Raw genomic sequence first — 21024 nt, 5'->3', positions numbered from 1 at the left:
GCTTGTCAATAAGACGAAAAGTTTCCAAATGTTACGATTTTTCAGCCATGATATTCTTCTCAGTAATAACAACAAACGCATCTGAAAGTACTTCCAAGTATTCATGTGCCATCAGCAACTCCCTCCTTCACAGTATTTCTGAAGTCTTACCTGTTGCTGGAAAGGTACTGGCCAATTTTCTCCTGATTGTTCCACAGCAAGCGGTGCAAAGCAAGTACATTGCCATCACTGATGAAAGACAGGCTGTGATTGACAGTGTCGCTAGCTGGGCAGTCAGATGCAATATCAAGGAAAAACCTAGAGGTCAAAACCAGTAATAACCATAAGCATGTAAGGGAAATCCGCCAAGTGGGCTCAATGTAAATTAAAAGGCTGTAAGAACGCTCTCCGCTTACTCTTTACACATGACACAGACTCTGTGCAAGTTCCCAAAGGGCCTACCTTCGTGCTGCATCGAAATTGCTTTTTACAAAATCATTAAAAGGCCGCATATGCTCTTCTTTTGTAAACAGGACATGGTTGGCAATACTCTGAAGTATCTAAATAATAAAAAGATGGTAAAGACACATAAAAAAAATATATATTACCTGTTAGGGTAGTCAGCGTAGCTTCACTGCCAGAAATACTCATTTTAAATTGTTGTGAAACTTCAAGACAAAAAAAGGCCAACAAGCCAACTAATTCAAAATATGTTCACTTCCAAACTATTTTCTTTCACATACTTTTAAATACTAGAAAATGACTTCCCTTAGTTATGAACTTTATTCAGGTTTAGACAAGGAAAATAAGTCATCTTTCAAAACTACCATTTATTAAACGTTAACTATTTCTTCTGGAAATTTTACAGACATGTAAAAGCAATAGCACATGTCTATTTAAAGAAAACTGTAATTTCTCAACATTTAAAATGGATGATATGCACAGGCCACAGAATTTGTACACCATCATTAAACCTTTTCTTAATTTTTACAGGAAATAATACCAAATGAGATTAAAGATAGGAAAAGTCACTTCTTCAGCACTAGTGTGAATTTAATGTCTTGGCTGCCATTATTCTCACTGTGCTCAAAGTAACATTGGTTTCTTTGTTTGATTTCAAATAAGGTTAGAAGTTCAGGTGAAGAGGCAGAAGGCATTCTGTTATCTTATACATATTTTGGCAAAGTGGTTTTTTTCCATACAGACCGTTCCCCATACTTACATTGCTGTGAGCTCTAACATTAATGTCATGATGTATAAACACAGTATGGAAACTGCACTTCAAACAAACATCATGGTTGCTACAAAAAACTACAAATTTACCTACATTTTCTCATACTAGTCAAAAATGAGAACTAAATCAGGTGGAATATTCAACGTGGCCAAATAAAACAAGATTCACCTTTGACATCAGTTTCAATCCCCTTTCAATTCTCGGTGGAGGCTTTTTATCTAAAATCCCTGCCTCGTAAGGGGAGACGATCGCGGGGTTGATGAACCGAAGGAACATCGCACTTCCAACTGCTCCAATGCTGTTCTGAGGAAACCGCTGACTAACAACCTACGAAGTTGAGAATTATAAAGAATATTTTTGCATTAAAGAAAAGGGAAAGCAAGCTGAGAAAAGCCTTGTACGGTAATCCAACTTTAAGCAGTCTTTCCATACCAACAAGCTCGATACATTTGAGTAGGACTGTCCTTGCACCGCAGGACAATCAGGAATGAGAGGGAAACGTAAGGGGCGAGGGGGCTCCCGGGCACCAGCTCGCTTTACTTCAGCTTTCGTACAAACCTTCTTGCTGGGCTGAAATTGCTACAATAGCTATTGGACAAAAATAAGAAGGTGTACTTCAGAGTTACTGACCACTTAATTCGGGGACCCTACCACTGACAGGAAAGCAGACAAATGCCGTATGTCCGTGCTCAGGTGTGCACAGTCTTCCCATCAAATACAGGTAACTCTTTTTAAATGAGTGGGTCTTTTATTTGTGTATTTATAATTTCACTATGGATCACAAGAGCCTCTCCAGCAATAAGACTTATGCTGTAAAGCTTCAGGCGTAATTTTAAATTTGTGGGAAGGAGGTATTTGTAGAAATACTCTTTAGAACCATCACATCTCAACAGATTTGCCAAAGGAGGAAAGACAGAATGAGCCGGGGCTGAGTGGCCAGTGTACTTCCCTGCCTATACATACGCTGTCTAAAACCACTTAGCAGGGATTCGCTAGAACTACAGATTTAAAATATTCTTCTTTGCTATCTAGAAAAAAAAAACCCAGTTTTTCTGAAAATGTTGTAAGAAAACAGAAATCTCCTTTCTTTTTAGGGAATTAACTACGTATTACTAAGAAGATAGTCTATTCTTTAGATATCTTTCATTTGACTTTGAAAAGAAAAAGATCAAGCTCCCTGACAAAAATAAAGTTCTTAAATATGCTACATGTGGTTCTATAAAGATTCAATATCTATATGTATGTTTTCTTATGAGTAACAACAGTTAATTAAAACAAATCAGATTCTAGCTTTTCACAGAATAAAACTAGCAAGCTTCGTATTTTAAGTTATATTGTTTAAAATAAATAAAAACCAAACAAACACCATTTTACTAAAATACTTTAAAACATAACTAGTGCAACCTCAAATCATGCTTTTTAAAACAGATAAAGCTGTTAGTACGTACATAATAGATCAAGAATCGCTTTGGTTCAGTACCAACTTCATTCAGTTACCTTGTGATGGAATTACTGATAGTATTTTCTTGTAAACTACTAGTCTGCACACAGATTTTGCATTTAAACAAGATTACTATTCTGCTCAGTTACAGCAAAAAATAAGGGAGTTTTCAATAAAAGTCTAAATTTCCATTTTGCCTCTGTTTTAGTCATACTTTATATTTTGAGGTCAAAGAAAAGGATAAGCCTTAACTTTTAATGACACCACTCTATCACAATATACATATCTAAACTCTTTAACACAGTAACTTACTCAAAATGGGAAACCTGCTGTTCTCAGTAAATCAATACAAGTGCTAAATTTTATTGCTTAGGCACAAGGCAAACAAAAGAAAATGTGTGAGAAACAAGTCATGTAAGCCTCTCTTCAGTAACCCATGTATATTAATTGTGCTTCTCCCAGGATGCAAGCTGAAGTCAAGTTATCAACCAGAGTGTTAAAACAACCAACCAGACTCAGATTTTCCCCCAAACCGAAAACATTTTTCTTCCGCATTTTTTTTAATTTGAAGATGGTGGCAAGAGTAGAAGAATCAGAGTATTAAATACTAAGCAGCAATGTTAAAAATGTCTTTTGTTTACTCAAATAGGCACACAGAGAATATTTTAAATATAACTTAATTCCAGTGTTAATTGAAATGAAAGCTATTTTGTGCCAGAATTAGTAGAATGATTTTACAGTGAGGTCAAATAGACTGAAGTGAAGATGTTTTGAACAAACAGCAAAAGATTTCTGTTGTGCTTTGAAAGAAATGGCTAATAAAAAGGTCTCCAAACTTACTGATTTTTTGTTTTCCTTTTTTTCTTTTACGGTAGCTTTATTCAGTAGAGAGTGGCAAGTTGCCTACAGAACAGAGATGAGCACAAACAAGTCACAGCACCAACTACATACAGCAACAAAAAACCAATGTTGACTTGTACATAAATTACACAGTAAAATGTAACAAACATAACCAACAGAAAATGAAATATATAAACTAAAGACTGATGATGGAGTTTTTATTCCACAATTTCATTACATCTTATTTACAAAGCACTAAATACAAAACAAGCAAATGTTGCGTTTCAATCATTTCTACTATTTCTGGCTAGATTAAAAGTCAAACCACATTAATGTGCTCATAATATACAGTATTGGGCATTAAATGGTATATTCAGCTTTTAAATGTATTTCACCATCCCCAAATAGTTTTAATAGGAAAAATAGTAGAGTGTTATACCTTTGAAATACGTATTACTTTTAAAATAAATTTAGAGTTTTAAATCTTCCCAATGTTTCTCTGTGTGTCCTTCAATTTAGTTAGATCTGTGAATCATCATGGTTATTACTACTTTAATAGCTAAACACTGCCATAAAACACTCTGTGGAAAGAGGAAGAAAAAAGCCAGCGGGTCTACATTAATTTATTATAGATTTCCAAATCAAGATATCCGACTTGATTGTGCTTATTTCTGCATTTCATTTAAATGCAAAGGGACCCACCAAGAAGCGTCACATTCTCTCATACTTCCCACCAGGATTTAAGCAAAGCTAGGGTACATCAGCCTCGTGCACTGCTCCCCTGTACAGAGGTAAATTTTGGCCTTGGAGCTCAATCCTCCATCCTTCATATTAGCTGTAACAGTAAATTAGCATCACTGAGAAGCCCTACAGCAAGCAACACCTGGAGCTGCATCACTAGAAAGCCAGCAGTATTCAAGCAGTTTGAGAGCAAGCATGCAACAACAGTTCAAAAAATCTTTAGAGCACCACACAAACTGGAACCAGAAGGGAATTTCTACAACTTAAGAATGTGACAGAGTAAAAAGAAAAAAAAGAAAAAAAAACCAAAACAACCCCAAACCAACCCCCAAAACCCCCCAACCACAAACCACAACAGTCAGTAAAAGCTATTCTGCTAACCAAGCTAAATTTTAATAGTTCAAATTTGCACAGGGCCTATTAATATTTAACCAATGGTGCCTCCACCAAATTTCTGACTTTGTGTAATTCCTACAGAGTGAGCTTCTGAAGCATATACGTACTCTATGCATCAGGCTATTGCGTTTAAAGCAAGTAAAATTTCCATCTCTCTCTATTAAGAAAAATCACGTATTTATGAAACAGCCAGCAGAAATTCTTTGTGTGAGTTACTTTGATCAGGCTTGTTCATGACCACATAACATTCCTGCACATACATTACCTGAAAATGAGCAAGGGTGAATCTGTCACAGTAACCACCTTTATGATGTTTCCAGATGAAAACACTTATTAGGGCTCTGTTCTGGCAACAGAAACGCCAGCCAGCATAGACCCCAATATCCAACTAAATACACCATTTCCCTAATGTTGCTACATTGATTACAATTAGCTACAAATCATTTACAGAACAGACCTGATGAGTATTTTTTGCACACACGTTTACTTTAAAACTCTAAGCATAAAAAGACACTGCAAAATTCAGTCTCTTTTACTATTACACTATTGCTTGGGATGAAACACATTCACCTTATAAAAATTGAAGTTACCTTACAGAAATCACCTATTTGGTTCTTATGATAAAAATGGATTAATACCCCCCAAAATTCAGATTTTAACTGTACTTTCTTTCAGATAAAGGCCAGACTCTTCAAAACTCTCTGGAATTTGAAAGTATGGAATGAATTATTACAGTACTCGTGATGAACAAACATCTGTACGCGAATATATGTGTCACTACAAACAGTTAAAATAGCAAACGTTGAAGCTGAGTATTAGTTAATACCACTTGTGTATTTGCCAGTAAGTCACCTCTTTCAGGATCAAATTACCCTTCTAACCAAAAAAAGTAAAGGCAGGAATACAGTCAATAGACTTGATATACTTCCGTAGAAGAACCTCCGGCACTGCCCACTGGTGAGTATGTTTTAGTAATTCCATTTCACGTAGGAATTAAAAATGGTTTGCACAGAAGTAATTTCTAGCAACGCATCACTGAAATGGCAATAAATCCGACACATCCTAGTAAGAGCATATAAAAGCAATTCTAGGAAAAGATGTGGGACAATGTAACATCAGGTAGCGGAAGCAACAGCCAAGGTTGGGTGTGACATTTTCAGTACCACTCAAATACAGCGTTACTGAAAATAGGCCCAGTCCATGCCTGTGAGCCTGTGGCCATTTGAACTTGAAGGAAACCAACTTGCCCCCTGCATTTCCCAATTAAAAAAATAAAAAAACCCAACCCCAAAAAAAAAAACCCCAAACCACCCCCCGCCAACCTGAATACAACCACTGTCGGAAAGAGAAACTGATGACTTCAGAAGCCATTTACACAAGTCGTTATAGCAGAAGCAAAGGCACATCATTTGCACGCCTAATTCATTCCAGCAGCTCGCGGTAACAACATCCAAGTCACTGTTTCTCACTTCCAAGTTCTGAGAACCACAGTGGTTGCATTTGATAACACAGCATTCGCTGTAAAAATATGACTAGATGACACCGAGTAGAATTTTTAATTTCTCATAATAGTTCACACAGCTCAGAGAATCTATTTTCCTTGCTTTACTTTAGACCGGAGATAGACTCCATGGTTGAAAGGCCAAAAATAGCTCGTCCAGACCACTTCACTGACACACAGCTCAGACAGTCTGCCACGCACAGCTCTTCCGTGACAGTCCTGCAGCAGGACTGGAAATGGTACTTCCCAAGAGCCCTGAGGGCAGCAGAGTATCCCCCGCCAGAATTTTTAGCTGCAGCTCAATCCATCAGAAATGCACAAAGAGCAAGAGAGAGACCTACAGGCACGGTGGGCTCGGCACCCCGCTGCAGGGCGCAGCAGGAACGGGACAGAGCGGAGGAGCCGGGGACGCAGGCCGCGGAATGCCGGTACTCCAACGGAAGGTGGCCAGGAGTACCACTACAGAACTGACTCTACAGGACAGCGCACCGCTCGGGAAGGTTTCTTCTCTTTAAGCATGATTTATAAATTATACCAGAAACAAGCAAGGAGGGGGTGGTCCCAGCTTGGGAGCTTTCCAAGGTTTGCGTGACAGCACTACAGTTTTAGCCGCAAATAAAAGTCAGTCTCTGTAACTTGCCTCATTAAAAGAACTCTATAAATACATTTATCTGTCTCTCCCAGGCTCTCTTCCTATTACCTGCGGAATTTCTTAATACTCTGTTTGCAAAGTGTTTGCTCAGCCGTTTAATCAAAGTACAGCAGCCCTTGCATACAGTGCCATCCTGCAGGCCTGACAGGCAACAGCTCCTCCATCAGAACGTGCTGCCCACGGCACATGGAAGATACTTTACTTCGCAGACCAAACCGTACTCCTGTTGTCATTCCACCTCTCAAATACAAGAGCCTATCAGCCTCGAAAGCACAGAGCAGGTGCAGCACCCCGCTTCCAAGGCTGTTATTCACCACGACGTGTGCCAGCGGACCTCCTCCCCAGTACAAGTTAATGGCTCTCCTCACAGGCGTCCGCAGCGACCCGGAGACTCCTGCTTGCAGGACACGATTACGAGACAGGACACTGAGTGGGATCAGAATAAAGCCTGAACGAAGCAGTGTCTTGACCTCACCCGCAAATGATCTTCTTTAGGGGAGCACATAGAACCACAAATAATTCTCTACCAAACAAAGCCAACAGCATTTTATACATCTATTCCCTTCCATTATACTCAGCTTCAATCCACAGTTTCTAACATTTAGGACTTGTTAACTACTGTGGTCCCACTGAAGACCGTATAGGTTTTTTCTTATGAGCTTCTTATACCCTTTTTAACCTGCTTTTCTATCAAAGGCAGAAAGTATAAGATTGTGCCCACCTATAATGGACAACGAAATAATATTCCTGGAGCAGTAATCTGGATAATACATGTCATAAACAATTTCTGGAAAATTTTACTTCAGAGAAAAATGCTCTCAAATAAATTGCCTCTATTTTTATGCAGGGAACAACTATCTAGAGTCAGTAACCACACAAATAGCTACTTTCTTCCCAAAGTTAAGGTTTATCAAAAGGTGTGACCTATAAGACTTTTAGATAATTAATTAACTTTGTTTCTGATTTAACTGATCCTGTATAAAAACTAAACAAGTACACCATTTCTATATTCAAAACACAGTTTTGCATTCTCTCAACCCAGCAGCAATTTTTATTATTCTATTTTCCCCTTTTGCTGCCTTCCCTATAAATGGACCGTATGATAAACTGATAAAAGCAAGTATAACCATTACCTCCCTATTTAATCTTTAGTCTCCCACAGAGATGCTAAAGCTGAGATTATTGCTGCCTTCTTAGGTCTGAGTTCTTAGCTGTGATTCAACTCCTTAAAAAAATAATGTTTAGTCGCCTCCTGATTGCCAACGCAAGTCTTAAAACACCAGTCAGTCCCTATGTTTAGAGTCCTGTTATTTAACAAACATCTGAAAACAGTCTTTACGAAATGCCCACTGTGCACCCGCTACTGGGCCAAGCTCCAAACTGCTAGAATTATAAAAACAAACCCCAAAGTTTAGGGGCAGGCAACCATTGCAGGCATACCTGGTATAAACAATGGCACACACTGCGCAGCTGTGGTGGGAACTCCGAAGAAGAATTAATGATTGCATGAAAAAATTTTTCTGTCATTTGCAAGAGACTCCGCTGGTTCTCTTCAAGGCTTTCTGTAGGCTCCAGCCTGAAACAGACCCATAAATGTATGACCAGCAATCAAATAAATGATACTAGCTGTACTTGTACGTTTGGTAGTAACCTTATTTCCTAGGGTAAAGAGAAGTCTTACAGAAATATTTATGATCTTTTACACAAACATCTCCATCAATATTTTAAACCATGTAAGTTACAAGTGTAAGGTCGTTTAAAACTCAGTAATAAACAGACAGCTATAAGTGGGATTCTCTCACACCATGCCACACCAAGACATGCATACATAATTCCAAGTGCAATTGCATTATCAGTTTGATAGTTTCTCTGAAAGAAATTTTTGAGGTAGACACAGATATTTGAGAGTTAAACTATTAAAAAGAAGGCCTATCTTCTGGTAAACTACTTACAAGATGAATACTTCCAAGTTTTTCTAAGAGTTCGAAGATAATTCAAAGCAACAGAACAACAGCTACTAAATCCACGTCTTGAAGTGATATAAGTGAAATTAAAGCAAAAAAAATTACACACAACGTGCACACATTCCAACTTGCTTCTGTAATTAATTCAATGACCTAAAGCAGATGCTTTCTGGTACTACTGGAAATCCCCACATTAGGGGCCTACATAAAAGCATTGAAGTAGCAAGTAGGAGAAGAGGTCCTCTGTATCTTCCTTACTCTCAGGGCTTAGAGCAGCAAAACTCATCTCCCTGTGCCGGACAGCTCTGTACAATTCTCCCTGGGTAGAAGGACTGCAGACAGAATTAATGTGTCTGGTAAAGTGAGGAGTGGAAAAGTATGAAAGTATGAGAAAAATATTTGCAACAAGGAAAAGGGAATCCTACTATATTTAGAATGACTGGGAATCATGTTTACAAATAAATACATTTGCTCCCCCTTGAATCTCAAACCTTGTTGGATCCACCTCAAAGCTAACATGCTGCCATTCAGAGGATGTGATCACAGTCCTTAATAAAGGTTCCAAAAGCTTCTGCAAATACGTAGCACCATATACCTGCGTAGAAAGAAAACCAGAACAGGTGGCCAGATTGACATGGCAATTCACAGGAACACTCCAAAATTCTGTAAGTCTTAGAAGAGCCTGAAAACATTTGATTTGTTTTGGTGTAATCCAGGTTTCTGGAAAATTGGTGTTTCTATATTGTAGTCTCACTTCTGAAACACATCTGTGATCAATTTCTACAAGTATGTTAATTAATTTCCAATTTAAAGGAAACTACAGGTCACTTTAATAACCACCACAACCAGATGGGATACTTTCTTAGAGCACAGTGACTCAACACCCCATCTCTGTTTGTATAGTACTACTCAACTTTTTAAACTGAAATGGAAGCGTAAACAAGACCTTGGAGTTTGTCTCCCCATCTTTAAACCGCCGATTACAAAAAGACCATCAGGAACAGTCTTCAAGCTGGTACTAGCCCCAGAATCACTCATATAACTAAACTAATCAGAAGTTTAAAGAGCCCTACTATGACTGAAGATTATTTAGGAAAGGACTTTAAGGTAACAAACTTTTACAAATATTTAGCTGTTTGTACCAAATAAGTTATGTTTTCTAAATAACTAGTAATCTCTGTTGAAATCTACAAATCTTGCGACCAGTTTTGTTACTGCGACCAGTTTTCTCCTTTAAAAATACAGAATATACAGACTAGGCAAGATGAAACATTTATTGCCATGGAGACTTTCAAGAGGACTAACTGTAAGCTTAAGCCTAACTGGTTAAGTCATGAAATCTTGGCAAACGATTAGTTCCAGGAGGATTCGTATTTTTTAGTTGGGCCTGAGCATAAGAGATCTACAAAAATTAGTTCATCAAATGTAAAAACATTAAAAGCAAAACTCCCTAAACTTAACAGATGTGAGAGCTGAGACTGATTTAAACTGAGACCCAAAGGCAACTCTGTACTATTTTCATCTAATCCAGTTACTCAAGTGCGTAACACCACAGACTGCTAGTTTTGTATTTTTATATTGCTAAGCTTTTCTCATTCCTGAAGTGATCTGTAGCAGAGAGAAAGATTAGATAAGATACCTTAAAACAGAAAGTCATTATTTTACTGGCTAAGCTGTTTCCTCGGAAAAGTGTCTGCATGGAATCTGCTAGTTCAACTTCCTTTGAAAACATATTCCAGAGTAGCTGGTAGAGCAAGTGCCGGGAGTCAAAGAGTGTGACCAGGACACGAGCTAGCTCATCCTTAAAAGAAACAATGAAATGTTAATCTGACTAGCAGTGAGCAAAAGCAAGTACGAAAAAAACGAATTACGAAAAAAACACCAAGCAGTTTGTACTAATGCTTCAAATTTGCTACGGAGTGTTGCATGTAAATATCAAAATAAGCATACACGATCTCTCTTTACATCTTTCCTATGCTACTGCTTGTCTAAAAATCTGCCTCATGATATCCAGTCATACAAATTCATAATGGTTAGTCCAGATAGATAAGCAGTTATTCTGCTGTATAACAAAGCCCAATTCATCTTGCTAAAATCTAGAGGAGCAAATATAGTTGTTTGTCTGCACTGCAGCACGCACAATCTGTAATAAGTAACCAGCCCAAACAGATACATTTATTACAATAACTGTATAAAAAATTATTCCTAGATATTAACTAAAAATTTGCTATAAAAATGCCATTTATAATCGAGATCTCTGACAATTAGATTCAGTACACTTTTCAAGAATATACTAGGAAAGGCTAGCTATCACGAACCGTAGATCTAATCTCTCTCTAACAGACTATTGTTACACCCCTCAACGTTTGCACTAATTTTTATCTCAAGTCTTAGTATTTTCAAAAATGTAGGAAATAAAATGCATGAATCAACTTACCCACTGAGAACAAGGCACCACATTGGCTAAAGCCATAGCAATAGGAAGCTCCCCCTGATCACCCATCATTGTAACCAACTCCACCAATCTCTCAAACCGATCTGCTAGCACTGTTTCTGCTAACGTATCAAATTCTGTTCCCTGCTGCAGAATTTTGGTGAGGACTTCCATAAACGTAGCTCTTGTTTGGAGGTCTTTATGATAGCCCAAGCCTGATTAAAAAAACCCAGAACTACTAAGGAAGATGTAAAAATAAATGAAATACCAATGTCTTCATTATGTATTCATTTATGCACAGTTATCTCTAACTACTTTACCTATTGAGTGCATAAGACCACTGTCCACATTTGCATTGAGTAAATTTGACATGGCAAGAACAGTGCAGTGCCGTAGCGAAGCTAGTCTTCGAGACATTCCACGTTTCCTGCCACCTGTTTGTGCACTTTCATCTTCAACTTCACTACAGTCATTCAGAAGGTTCATAAACAGTGTGAAATATCTAAAGAGAAAGAAAAAGACTTGGATAAGTAAAACAGACTCTGCAAAGGCAACCATCTGAAGAGATTTGCATACAGTAGCAAACAGACAATACACCTCCCAAAAAATCTCCTAACTGCCCCAAGTAAGCTTCTTGTAGCATAGTCCAAACTTTCACATGTGTTATAACAACCAGAAAGCACTGTCCTAAAATCTGTATGCAAATTTTCTCAAACCAAGCAAGTGAATTTCACAGGTGTGCCTTTACAAACAGATGTCTTGAAAGAGATTAAGTTTCATGGATAAAAATATAATATCAAAGCGAGCTAATCACTCCCATGAATGAAGCATACATCTACACTGAACAGAAACAAAGCCAAATTTCACAATTATTTTCTAAACGAAAATGTTTCCATAAACCTAGGAGGTAGAGATTTGTGAAATGGGATATGTAAGAGACAATTTCTGTTTGGATAATAAAACTGTTTCCACTAGGAGAAAAACCATAGTTAACAAAAGTCACGTGGTGCATCTACTTAGAGTCAGTGTATAGAAAAATAGTTAAAAGTCACTATTTACTTAAGAAATAACTGAGATTTCGCTTCCATCAACTCAACGCCATCTCCTTCTTCAGGCTGTAATGGAAGCCCAGCAAGGAGAGACACCACTGCTTCCATACTTGCTTGGTCCAGATCTCTGAAAAATAAAGTTTTAAGCAGCTGTGAATCAGTTCAGCACAGTTAGTCTCTCCTTCCCCTTGATAATTTTCCCATCCAGTACCACATCCCTTTTCCTTATGCAGCTAACTGCAGATGAAAAGAATCTTTAAAAAAAAAAAGTTAGTCCAGTTCTGTCCATCAGGAAAAAAGCTACTACATCCTGCAGTACAGGTTCAAGCAATATATCTACTAAGGACAACTGCAAACCAAATTTGTCACTAAAAAAACAGTTAAGTGTAAATTCAACACTATAATGTTTGATGATTTTATTCTTCAGAATACATGATATGAACATATAGCTCTAGCAAATAAAATGTTCAATCCTAATGTTAAATCAGGAAAGGTATTAAAAGGAATTAAATAAATTCAGTAGATTTTTTTTTTAAAAAAAAGCAACACAAAAAACCCAGAACACCATGTTAGTTAAGACTATCTGTTAAATATAATTCTGTTGTTGCTCATCAAAACTTAAGTTTCAATTTCTGTCTTTTCCTTAAAATTACTACCACTAAAGGAAGTCCACATGAGCCAGCTCATCTGTGGTTATCAAATACCACCTGGAACACTGTTAGCAACTTTAGCAACATTTCATAGTATTCTTTCTTACCTTGTCAAGCATTTCACATCCTCATCTGTTGCCTGATTAGATGTTCCCATAACCCAGTCTGTCAAATATTCCACCATTTTGTTCCTGTTACATATAGATATATTGCTTTAGCTTTGGTTTTTTTCGTTGGTTTTTTTTAACAACCCTTCCCCCAAGCACACTTACTACTGTTGGCATCATTCTTAATTATTACAAATTCAGTGTAAGAACTATTTGAACCACCACATGCTGAAGAGGGACTGATTTTATTATAGCAAGTAATACTCCAGTCTGTATCACACACAAACTTTTTACATGTGTTTAGTATCCCCACAATCAAAATAAAATTTTAATGCAGAGCCAGGCTCTAAATTATTCTGAAGACAAAGACAGGAGCACTATCCCTATACCAGGAATACTGGTGTGAGACAGTTTTTTGTTTACTTTTTTAAACACGTAACCAAACAAAATTACGCTTGTCCACATTACACTATCCTATAAGTTATGCAATGCAATACTTACCTAAATTTCATTTCTTGGCAAAATGAAAGGTCATCTCTCCTCTCCATCATTACTTCTACTAACTGACATAGCTTAGTTTTTATTTGAATTGCATGTACCAAATTTCCAAGCACACGCACATACCTGAAGAAAAAAAAAGCAAGAAGATTAAATACGTCATACTACAAGGCCCACACACGTGACAAGCCTTTTGGGCTCCATGCTGGAACCTACACTGCCTGACCCAGCAGACTTGCATCAGGCGTTAGCAAGTGTTTGGGCCACCTTTTTTTATTTTCCAAGTGAGCAAGCCAGCCCCTATATCAGCTGAAGATCAGCACCAAAGAAGTTTTCTATCAGTATAAAATTGAACAGAAATCTGCCCTTCAGCTGTTTTTTAACCACTAACACCATTGTACAGAAAAGAAACCAGGAATGCTTACAAGAATGGGGCCAAGCTATGGAATGGTTAGATCTTTAAAAAAAAAAAAAAAGTCACCCTCCATCAGCGTACTTTATGCTACAGTATAAACGGTCTCCACGATTACTGAAGTTGTCAGAACCGTAAGGAGAAGGATCAGAAAATCAGCTGCTGCTGCTCCATGAATGCAAGCAGAAAAGATATAAACTACAAGGGTCTACTACATATTACTTGATATAGAAAGGTCAGCAGGATTTCTTACCTAACCAGATTTAGCATCATTGTCTCAATACTAGCTTGTCCAAGATGTTCTGAGCTCCCTTCTGTATGATTGTCAAGCAAATTCTTCATTATAGCAATGGTTTGCTCTACAAATTGTGTGTTGGTCTCAGTTAACAAAACCTACAGGAAGAAAATTGGTGGTCTTAATTCTTCACACACAAAGCCAAAAAAGGGTATTTATCAAATATACTGCATTTCAAAAATCTAATGGACAAGTGTTTTTCTAGTACAACCTAGCCAAAAGAATTCCAACGTGTCAAGATTAAGTATGTCAATACTGCCAGCCATCACAATTCTGAGAACATTCTCACAAATTCTGCACTCAAGAGTTCACTACAAATTCAAGACTATTTTCAATTACTTCATGTTACATATAGCCTGGAATCACAAATACAGTCATTATTAATGCATGTGGTCAAACACAATCACAATGCCTGCAGGTCTTCTGCAGAACACACAAACAGGTATCAATATCAATTACCTATCTGAAAGACAAGACAGACGCTTTTTATTAAGACACAAATGTGAAGGACCGTATCAACACTTTACCTGTCCTTGAGAATCAAAAAACTTGCTGATGGTATTCTTCAGTTTGTTAAACAGCATTGGATAAAGTGCTGGACTCAACTCCAAACCCACCAGATCTTTAATATTACTCCGTATCTGAAGTCCCACTTTCTCATGGTTACAGACCATCAGAGTCAATAATCGATCAATGAATTTGCTAACAGGAGTCTCTGCATTTCCCTCAGTGGACACCATGGATATCATGGAGCCCTTACGCTCATTGACAGGGCCCATAGGTGGACTGTAGGTTGCTAATCCTGCATTGCTACGATGCTGTAGGCACACTCCTCCAAGAGCACATAAGAACCCCGTCATGTTGATCCACTCCTGAAGAGAATCTGTGTCAGACAAGTCTATGGAGCCTCCCCCACTAACATGCGACATTCGCCTCTTAACAATTGTCTTATGAAGACTTTCAGTAACCTGAAAAAGAACGAAGAGATTTCAACTTCAGCCAATTAAACATAACTACTGGAGAGAGATCATAATTTTAAAGTATCCCGTAACACATCCTGCCATTTACAATTCCAGTCTCAAGAATTTTCTAAGATTCACCTTTTATAGTTTATTGTGATAGTACAAACAGAAATCTATACAGATGCACCGTTTTTAGAGAAGTTGAAAAAGCAAGGCTAAAAGGACTGAAGGGGGTTGCCTAGGCAATTCCCTGCTCTGCACCACGATAAAGCATATTTAAAATCATGATAGCCAGCAGCTGTTTAAAAACTTCCAGTGAAAGGGATTTCATAATTTCTCTAGTAGTATTCCAGAGTTTTCACTATTCTTTTTTTCAATTTCTCTTTAATTTTTAAGCTCAGCCTCCATCTCCCTGACAGCAACTTAAGTCAAATTACTTCTTGGTCTCAAAGCAAGCAGAGCGGACAACTGATTACCATTATTTTTCTGGAATACTTTCATGGGGCTTAAGTCTTCCTACAAAACTCATTTTCTAGATTAAAATTCAATTCCTTAAAATAAATAAGCTTAAATAGTTATTTTAAATTTCTAAGGGTTGAACCTATGGAAAAATTCATACTCACCTGCCCATCTTCCATTTTGGTCTTTGGATAGTTAAGGATTAGTTTTGTAGCTTGTTCCCATTTTGCATGTGTATCCTCCCAGGCCTAAAATAAGATATATCAAGATTTAACTTCAAAACTACTTGTAGCAACAGTATTTTCTGTTTTCAAAAAAATATGCATGCAGAGTATATATGAATTCAGAAGAAAGCTTACCTCTGTGTTGCCTGCAGTTGGATGTTCAATGCGTCTTAATAACGCCATCACTCTTTTCTGAAGAGCTGCTCGCCCTACAAAGAAGCACAGAACATTTAACCACGTTTTTTGAAAACCCACCTACATCAGATACGAGATCTTTGAAAGTAATTATTAAATACACAGAGGAACATATCCTTTTGAAGTGTTTAGAAAAGGATTCTTTTTGTTACACTTTAAAATCCTCATGAACTTCAGTCACCCAAATTCTCTACTCTTTCTAGCAATTCTGATGATTAAGATACTTCAGTGAAAGCAGTAGCAGCAATCAAATCAAGAATCTCAACCTGTTTAAAGAACTCAAACACAAATAATAGTCTTATCATACAGGTAGAAAGGTATTTTACAGGTTCATAATTCTTACCTGTTGACATCATATTGCTAACAGATGCAAACTCCATGAAAGTATTATAGTTGGGCAAAAAATTATGCACTGACACTTCATCTACTCCACATCTGATATCTGCTTCCTCACAGAGGTGACGGAAACAGGACATCGCAACAAGGACTGCCTCAATATCCGGGCTCCACAAAAACATGTATAAGGCGACTTCCAATTTTGTTTGGGCTTGGCGACAAATCGGTGTTCCACTGCATCCTGCTGTACTTTCCTTGGGAAACAGAGAATTCCGAATTTGGTAATATTGCTTATGAATACGGCAATTTTATTAAAATTCAGCCTTATCCAAACTGTTCTTTAAAACTGCTTTCATTCCAGTAGGAATAAGCAATGTACACAGTGACTAAGAACCTGCTCCTTTCATAAAGATAACCATGTACTTAGGAAAATCTTACTGAGACTGAAAAAAGTGTACATTAAAAAACAAAATGAAAGGTTTGGCTGATATAAATATCCTCTCCATTTTTTTTCTGCAGCTAGAACTAGTAGTAAAACTAGGCTTGAGAAATTTGTCTATCAAAGGGTATACCTTACCAAAATGCTTGATTTTATGATCCTTCATAGTATATTCAAACTGTGTGTGATACTTTACAAAGTGATATTTCAGATTTATTAACAATAGACTAATGTGTGGGGATGCTACGTGCAATCCTAAGAAAAAAATATTCACCGACGTTTTAACTTGAAAAAGATGTGACTTTTTAAAGTCTGAAACATCATTATTAACCAGCATATTAGGTACATACATTATGTAGGATATAGATGTCTTGTCCTCCTCAGAAATAGTTAATTTTATTTTTTAAAATTACTCTCAAAGTAATTTAATTTCTTTTTGCACACAGGTTTTTCTCCCCAAGTGTTAAAAAGAGTTATTATCATGTATTACTTACCATGGAAGAATTCCCTTTCCCTTTCCTGAGGGTAGCTGCTGGAGCACAGCGTATCATCTCTTCATGGTCAAGAGAAATTTGACTAGTTCCACCTCCAGAGACATCATAAAGGAAGAGAAAGTGGCAGGAACTCCTATCTGATTGCTATAAAGAGGGGGAAGAAAAATAATGTATCAACTTATTTTTCACAATGGGTAAAAAGGATAGATTTCAGGAAGGTAAAAAGCTCTTCAGCATTTACACAGCACTTTTCACACTGGTGCTCTCAGAGCTTTATAAAGTTACCCATACTAATGGTATCTTAGAATGGTATTTCCCCTTAAGAAATTAGCTGGAGAGTCATCTTCAAAAAACATCACTTTGAGGTAAGCACAAAATGATGCCTTCTCCCTTTCCTGGAGCCTCCTGAAAGCCCTATAGGCTTCTTGGGTTTACTCTACAGAATACATACTATCATAAATATAATTTAGATGTAGTTAAGTCTAAAGAAGCCAAGCTCGGGAGTACTGTACACTTTATTCTATACAATTTGTATTAGATCAGAAAAGCAGGAACTGAGATTGTGAAGCAGAGCTCTAACAACAACTATTCTCTTTTTCTGATCCTGATATTAACTAACATCTTCTAAGCACTGACAGGAAAGAGATTTTTAAAAACACCTAATTACTTCTTAACTGGAAGGAGAACAATAATATTAAGCATACTCTCTATTTGAAGGACAGCTGATTTCCACTTAGAGGCCAAATGTAAAAGTCTTCCTGAATTCACAGAAAGCCAGAATGCCTAGGGCCTTCAGCTGCAACGCGTGAGACTGTATTTTACAAATATATGTTAAACTGGAAGAAAAAGTTTCTCAAAGGAAAAAGCCTACTTCTCAGCATCAACACAGACAAAAAGTAGTGTCCATCAGTAACAGAGCTACCAAAGTTGAAAAGAGAAGAAAAGAAAAGAAAAAAGTCATTTAAAGGTAAAAAATCTCTTGCTGAAAGAGGACTCTAAGCACGCTATATACTACACATAAGATAGTATCCTTCTCATGTTAGCACAGCTACTTCCAGGTCAGACAGAAAAAACAGAAACACTTTATTTTTTCTAATAGATCTTTAATTCAAAAAGTAATATAACAAGTCTGGTTTTAATTCTAGCAAGTACAGCATTACAATTGCATTTGGCTTGGAAAAAGTCTCTTGAGATTATCAGAAATAAGTCAGAATTCTAGGACTCACATGAACAAGAAATCCAAAGAAGAAATTTTTATAAAGAATAATATTTTATCACAACTAACTTTCCTTTTTCCTCACCTTGTGGACTATTTCCCTTTGTATTAGGCAAATAGGTATCAGGCACCAGGTTTCTGCGAAACATACATTTTCCAGGCAAGTAAGACAACCTGTGTAGCTAAAGTAAAAAAAAAAAAAAAAAAATCCCAAACCTAACTTCGGTTAACAATTCTACTCAAGGGCGCCTCACAAAGCACCGTCTCTCAGCAGAGAGGAAATCTGAAAACAGAAAGTGTAGGTGTAGCTATTAAATGTCTTCCAGTCATAAAAATAACCTGGTAAATAAAGGGAGTGACAAAACAGAGAGCAATTCATTTTAATGATCCTAACAGATAGACGCTAACATTTACTTACTTTGTTTTTTAGAAGAAATTTATTCCTACAGATGAGAATCTCTCGCAGCCACTTGAGGATTTCTGTACTGCTGAGCATCTGATGACTAGTTAGTTTCTTGCAGATATAAAAAAGCATTTGTGAACTGCAGCAAAATGAAAGTCAGCATTAGCTTTACAATCTAGTAACAACATTTTTGAAGATATTACTACATTTTACATAGAAATAGGCAATTAGCATGAATATCCTATACATATACTAGCATCATCTTTTAAAATGTATAATAGATACAATATAGGTGTGTACTTTAAATGACAAGCTCCCCTCTGACCCTTCCCACCACCCAGCTGGCCTTTTTAGTTCCCTAGAGGAAGTTAAGCAATTTGGGTACTTGTTAGAAGTCCAGACTCCAGGGCTGTCGATTCAGAAGTCCTCCATTTATCCACAGAACAGATACAGCACAGACAGTGGCAGTACAAGTTTACCTACACTGCTCTGATAACGTGTCTCAACTCTGTTCTGGAAGGAACACATCTAGGGATGTTCCTTCTTCATATCCATTCAGGCCTCACACTCTCTGTTAAAACTGCCAAAGGGTCCAAATTAGTGTCAATTTTAATGGGTTTTTCCCCCAGCCCGAACAGACCACAAACTCATTTCCACTATTAGAAATTACAGTAATGAGTTTCAGTTATTGCCCATCGAGGTAGGGCTCAGCCCCAAACCTATCCCATAACAAGCCCCTTGAGCCATGTTAGCAGTCATGCAGGCCAATTTGTTGATGCTGGTAAGAGTGTTCCTCCTAGACTGTCGCTCCCTTTTTTCTAAAACAAACATCTGCACCAATTCAGATTAGATCACCAAATATTTATTTTTAAAATTGTTTAGCTTGTGCAACTCTTAGAAATCCGAGTTTACAGATTCCTATTTTTTGGTTTAGCATTTTGTGCAATTCTGACTTTTTTTGAACTTCATTTCCCTTAATATTCTCCAAGAAATCAACTGCAACAGCTGCTGAGAGGTTATAAAAAAACAAGACGACTTTAATGAATAAAAATTCTTTAAATAAACAGGAGAGACAAATGGAGATCACAGGTCAGGGCAAACTACTACCTTCTTCAGGTGAGGGCTTCAGAGTCAAGATTAGCAAATTCACACTTCTAGAATTGCTTAGCATTACCCTCCCTCAGTCCCAAAAAGATAAAATAGAATTTAAACAAGTAGTAAACATTTGACTGAGGTGGAAAAGTCTCTAACTTTTCAAATTAATAATCATTTCTACACCTTAACATTAGGCTGAAGAGAGTCATTAAGAAAGCCAGCAAAATGTTTGTTGTATTTTTGTTAAATTCATATAGTATAAGGAAGATAAAAATGTTTTCATGAACACACATAATTTTGACTGCAGATTCATGCTGATGTGGCATAGGTTTCCCAAAACATTCACAGCTATTTCAAAAGGAAAGACAAATCAAAGCAGCTATTTCTCTAATTTACAGAAGTTAACTTACATACCTAATTTCCCAGAACGTTTCTATAGGTGCGTCAGGATTCCACAAGTCAATGCTGTCTAACTGGTGAAGAACTAGCAAGGCCTAAATCCAAAACAAAACAGTTTCACTTGAAGGCAGACATTTACAAAGTACATCAGCATAGGCAGAGAAATAGGTGCAACCACACAGTAATTACGTTGTTTTAAAAACAACCAAAGATATAAAAAAGCATTTTATACAGAAGAACAAGAGTTCGTTGTTAGTCCGCGTCAAAAGTATTTCATTTTAGTCTTTATTACGCATTGACAATCCAAACCTAGAGGTTTTACCTTGTATTTCCATACAAATCCATACTACACACACAGACAAGGTGTTTTTTTAAAAGACAGGGTTTGGCTTTAATATTTACTTAATGTCCAGCTGCAAAAAAAGTAATGCAACCAATCCTCTGGATATAAACTCCTAGGTTAATTTCTGTAGTTTGAGCTCTTTGCCAAGTCAGAACAGGCAAATACTTTGCTCTTTGTAACCATTCCCTGCACAAGCAAAAACTTAGATAAGAATAGGTTCTGACCATGTCTAAGAACATACTGGTGAACTATGGCCAAAACCTTAA

The 21024-nt window shown here is 37.1% G+C and overlaps 1 protein-coding gene across 4 annotated transcripts in view; it reads right to left on the bottom strand.

Annotated features, from left to right (window-relative positions):
- The window catches only part of NF1 (neurofibromin 1), a 100803-nt gene that overhangs the window by 50950 nt on the left and 28829 nt on the right, over positions 1 to 21024 (bottom strand). For 2 of the 4 annotated variants that reach the window (XM_075720003.1, XM_075720005.1), the window contains 20 exons: positions 20431 to 20510; positions 18937 to 19060; positions 17303 to 17446; positions 16377 to 16623; positions 15974 to 16047; positions 15779 to 15862; positions 14721 to 15161; positions 14152 to 14291; positions 13490 to 13612; positions 12989 to 13072; positions 12242 to 12358; positions 11503 to 11684; positions 11186 to 11397; positions 10388 to 10549; positions 9240 to 9343; positions 8225 to 8360; positions 3495 to 3557; positions 1382 to 1540; positions 442 to 539; positions 151 to 297 (listed from right to left, as the gene is read on the bottom strand). In XM_075720003.1, coding sequence (XP_075576118.1) covers positions 151 to 297; positions 442 to 539; positions 1382 to 1540; positions 3495 to 3557; positions 8225 to 8360; positions 9240 to 9343; positions 10388 to 10549; positions 11186 to 11397; positions 11503 to 11684; positions 12242 to 12358; positions 12989 to 13072; positions 13490 to 13612; positions 14152 to 14291; positions 14721 to 15161; positions 15779 to 15862; positions 15974 to 16047; positions 16377 to 16623; positions 17303 to 17446; positions 18937 to 19060; positions 20431 to 20510 — 2921 coding nt within the window. Of the gene's footprint in view, positions 1 to 150; positions 298 to 441; positions 540 to 1381; positions 1541 to 3494; positions 3558 to 8224; positions 8361 to 9239; positions 9344 to 10387; positions 10550 to 11185; positions 11398 to 11502; positions 11685 to 12241; positions 12359 to 12988; positions 13073 to 13489; positions 13613 to 14151; positions 14292 to 14720; positions 15162 to 15778; positions 15863 to 15973; positions 16048 to 16376; positions 16624 to 17298; positions 17447 to 18936; positions 19061 to 20430; positions 20511 to 21024 lie in introns of those variants that run through there. The other 2 variants (XM_075720006.1, XM_075720007.1) reach the window with 2 other exon arrangements.

Source organism: Pelecanus crispus, chromosome 12 (assembly GCF_030463565.1).
Source record: "Pelecanus crispus isolate bPelCri1 chromosome 12, bPelCri1.pri, whole genome shotgun sequence".
Taxonomy (NCBI): Eukaryota; Metazoa; Chordata; class Aves; order Pelecaniformes; family Pelecanidae; genus Pelecanus; species Pelecanus crispus.
Note: the sequence above shows the minus strand (reverse complement) of the source record. Positions and strands in the feature narration are given on the sequence as shown.